We start from the raw sequence: 3975 nt of genomic DNA, 5'->3' as shown, positions 1-3975 counted from the left end.
TGTCAAATTGAATTTGAAAGTTGAAACATATCACGGCAGAGTATAAAATGCAAAGAATATTATACTTTATTATATAGATATGATAAGAATTAGAAATAGAAAAAAAAAAAAAAAAAATAGTAAATATTAGTCGTAAGGAGTAAAAAGCAGTCGTCATCGTAAACATAATTGCAATAAAAGCTATTTTACTATATTACTACTTATTAGCTTCATAACTAGCTTCAAAAATATAACCAATATTATATAATTTGTGATTGTAGAAACATATCTTTGCAGGGACACAGCTATGCGACTGTAAACGTAACAGGTTGTAAGTTTAATTGCAACACGAAAAAGGAAATATTTTTTTCCCCCCACTGAGTAACGAGGTAAAACGCGGCATCAGTAATTCACAAAGCATCCAGAAATCAGCGGAAAGTAGGGAACGGAGTGTCTTATCACTAAGTTTCCTCTGCCTACTCTTCAATGTGTGAGATATAGCGTGAATGTAAAGAAATGTCTGATTTTTACAAGTGGTGGATTTTGTTCGAAATCTTTTAAGTATTACTTTACCTTCACAAATTTGACCAATTTTCAGGAGGTAACTAGCACGCCTAAAATTCATAAGCAAGAAGCAAAATATGTTAATATGTCAATTGTCAAACATAGACGCGGCATTTGAAGTTGAGGTTAATTTTATTGGTTGTTGATATTGATTGCTAAGAGCAAATTATAAATTATTAGTATTACAACCATTTTGTGGTACAAAACTATAAATAAAACATTTATAATTAAATTAAACCATGGCCAAGCATCATCCAGATTTAATATTCTGTAGGAAACAACCGGGTGTAGGTAAGACGAAACAATAAAACAGACACTATATTTCCATTATCATGTCTTTAAATTGATTAAACATTTCGTTCGACGAAATTCTTATCCTTTTTTGTCACACTAAAGTGAGAAGAGGAACTTTTTATAAATAATTTAGTGACAGAATCCACTACAATCCCCTCTCAACTACACCAGATTCACAAGAAGCATTTTTAATAAATTAAATATTGAATTAACCCATTATCTTTTCATTTAACAGCCATTGGACGTTTATGTGAAAAATGTGACGGCAAATGTGTTATTTGCGACTCTTACGTCCGTCCCTGCACCCTAGTGCGTATTTGCGATGAATGCAACTATGGTTCTTACCAAGGAAGGTGTGTTATTTGCGGAGGTCCAGGTGTATCTGATGCTTATTATTGTAAGGAATGTACTATACAAGAAAAAGATGTGAGTAGATGTTAAATTAAGTAGTATTTATTAGAGTATTCATTAATAACTAGCGGACGCGCGCAGCTTCACTTGCGTATTTAAGGGTGAATTCTAATAACCCATGAAACATGTGTTCAATGAAATATTTTTAAGGGTCTAAAATTTTTTAATTTCAAATTTTATAAAAATCGGTGGCGATTTAAAGATTTTTAATACAAACTTAAACCCCTTATTTGCACCCTTAGGGGGTGAATTCTAGAAAACCATGAAACATATGTTCAATTAAATATTTTTAAGAGTCTAAATATCAAATTTTATAAAAATCGGTGGCGATTTAAGAATTTTCCCATACAAACTTTCAACCCCTTATTTGCACCCTTAGGGGGTGAATTATAGAAAACCATGAAACATGTGTTAATTATATACATTTAAGAGTCTGAATTTTAAATTTTATAAAAATTGGTGACGATTTCAAAAAAACCTATACAAACTTTCAACCCCTTATTTGCACCCTTAGGGGAAGAATTCTAGAAAACGATGAAACACGTGTTCAATTAAATACTTTTAAAAATCAAAATTTCATATTTTATAAAAATCGGTGCCTATTTAATTTTTTTTCCATACAAACTTTGAACCCCTATTTCACCCCTTTAGGGTTAAAATTTTTCTAAATCCCTTCTTAGTGGATGTCCAGATTAGACGAAAGTAATTTTTTGTCCAAATTTAACGTTGCTACCATCAGCGGTTACGGCTGTGCGTGCGTCTTACCTCAGTCAGTGAGGACAAGTCCTTTTATATTCATTAATAATAAGATATTTTTTTATCTCTGCTTACTGTTCACAATTTGCATGATATTTGGAGGCAACTTCATAATATTTTTAACAACACAATTTTTTTCCTTTGTAACAGTAATTTTAAAACTTTGTAGTGTTGGCTATTAAGGGACAATACATGCATCCTTTCAATCAAACATTTAACATATGATATAAATAGTAAAAAAAATACTCAGTAAATTTTGTAAAAATGTGTCTTGTTTCTTTTCAAAATATTAATCCAAATTACCTCTAAAATTGAACACAGTATAAAGTATAAAATATTACATTTTTGCAGAGAGATGGCTGTCCTAAAATTGTCAACTTGGGAAGTTCTAAGACTGATTTGTTCTATGAAAGAAAGAAGTATGGATTCCGAAGACACTAGCAGTAATTTAATTGCCTTAGGGTTAAGACAATTTAGATTTATGTATAGAACTTAATATGATAATGTTATTTGTTAAGAAAAACTTTTCAAAATATGTATTTGTCCTAATAAAGTAAAAACATGTGAAATGAATAAATGAATAAATTTCTTTAAAATAAGAAATTATTCAAAGAAATATTATGTAATATGTAAAATTCTGACATTTTATATTGGTGGAAATAAATCTAAACTTTATTTCAAAATTTTTATTTCATGCAACTAAAATATACTTTTAGTCAAACAATTACATAATTACAAATAGGTGTTGTTTTATATTTATTTTGAACTATTAATAAATCAATCATCTACTAATTACCTATAACCTGTTGTGTTAACAGTTACACGCTTCTGCCCCTGACACACTTTCGTTTCGAAAACTTTACAGTAGTCTCTTTATAATATGAGCCATAAATATGAAGCCATATTTGATAATATATCAATTTAAATAATAGAAATACTATATATTATTATTATATTTGATAATATATCAATTTAAATAATAGAAATACTATATATTATTATTATATTTGATAATATATCAATTTAAATAATAGAAATACTATATATTATTATTATATCTTATAAAACAAAGTCGCTTTTCGTGTCTGTCTGTTGTTTCTAACTCTTCTTCCAAACCACCCAACGGATTTTGATGCGGTTTTCACCATTAGGTCGAGTATTTTTCGTAGAAGGTTTATATATAGTTTATTATTTGTACATTCTTATGTAAATTAACATAAATACGATAAATGTGTATAAAGTCCTACCCGTTGAGACACTTTCGCGCATGCGCTGCTTTAATGGTAAGTACTAAATGAAAATAATGTACTGGAGTATTGTGCCTCTTAATAATATCTACAAAAAAGTCCGCGAGAGCATATTCGTATCTTTTAAGAATAACGTGTAGTGATTATTTTTCTGTCTAAAAATAATAATTTCAATATATTTTTTATTGTGAGTCATATTTTTCCATAATGGTATTAATCCTTATCCTTTAAAATACTTTATTAATTTTCTACGTTAAACGAAGATAAAATTTGCTTTTTACACTATTTCGAAATTGCGAATAGTTTTACAGAAAAACGCATTTAATTGTTGACACATCCCGCCGTTGACACATCAGCTGTATGTTACTCAACTTTCACTTATCCCTTACTCTCAGCATATAAATAAGTACATTAGTTACGTTGGCCATTTAATGTAGATCAAAACTGTCTTTTACTGTTTTTCATTTTAATAAGTACTTTAGAAGTTGTTACAATATCAAAAAATCCTTGCTGCGAAACGGCTCGCCACTCGCCATGCGTCCGCCGCGCCCGCCAGCCGTACATGCATCGGTGGTTCAGCGATAGAACGCTCGCCCGGGTTCGATTCCCGGCCGATGCATTCTATTTAATTTTCCTCACAGGCAGCCACGTAGTGCTTGCTTTTCATCAGGGATAGAATACCCTCTTCAGCATTAACCACAAGCTCGAAAAAAAAACCCGCCTT

At 30.2% G+C, this 3975-nt stretch overlaps 1 protein-coding gene across 1 annotated transcript; it reads left to right on the top strand.

Moving 5' to 3' along the window:
* Positions 1 to 629: 629 nt before the first annotated feature.
* Positions 630 to 2571, top strand: Phf5a (PHD finger protein 5a). The gene is made up of 3 exons (XM_085194931.1): positions 630 to 834; positions 1073 to 1263; positions 2356 to 2571. Exons 1-3 carry the CDS (start codon positions 783 to 785, stop codon positions 2443 to 2445), a joined length of 333 nt encoding a protein of 110 aa, XP_085051057.1. The 5' UTR covers positions 630 to 782; the 3' UTR covers positions 2446 to 2571.
* The last annotated feature ends 1404 nt before the right edge of the window (positions 2572 to 3975 follow it).

The sequence above is a fragment of the Heliconius melpomene genome, chromosome 12 (assembly GCF_056956725.1).
Source record: "Heliconius melpomene rosina isolate 202511_hmr_F chromosome 12, ASM5695672v1, whole genome shotgun sequence".
Classification (NCBI taxonomy): domain Eukaryota; kingdom Metazoa; phylum Arthropoda; class Insecta; order Lepidoptera; family Nymphalidae; genus Heliconius; species Heliconius melpomene.
The sequence above is the reverse complement of the archived record's forward strand: the minus strand, read 5'-3'. Positions and strand labels throughout refer to the sequence as shown.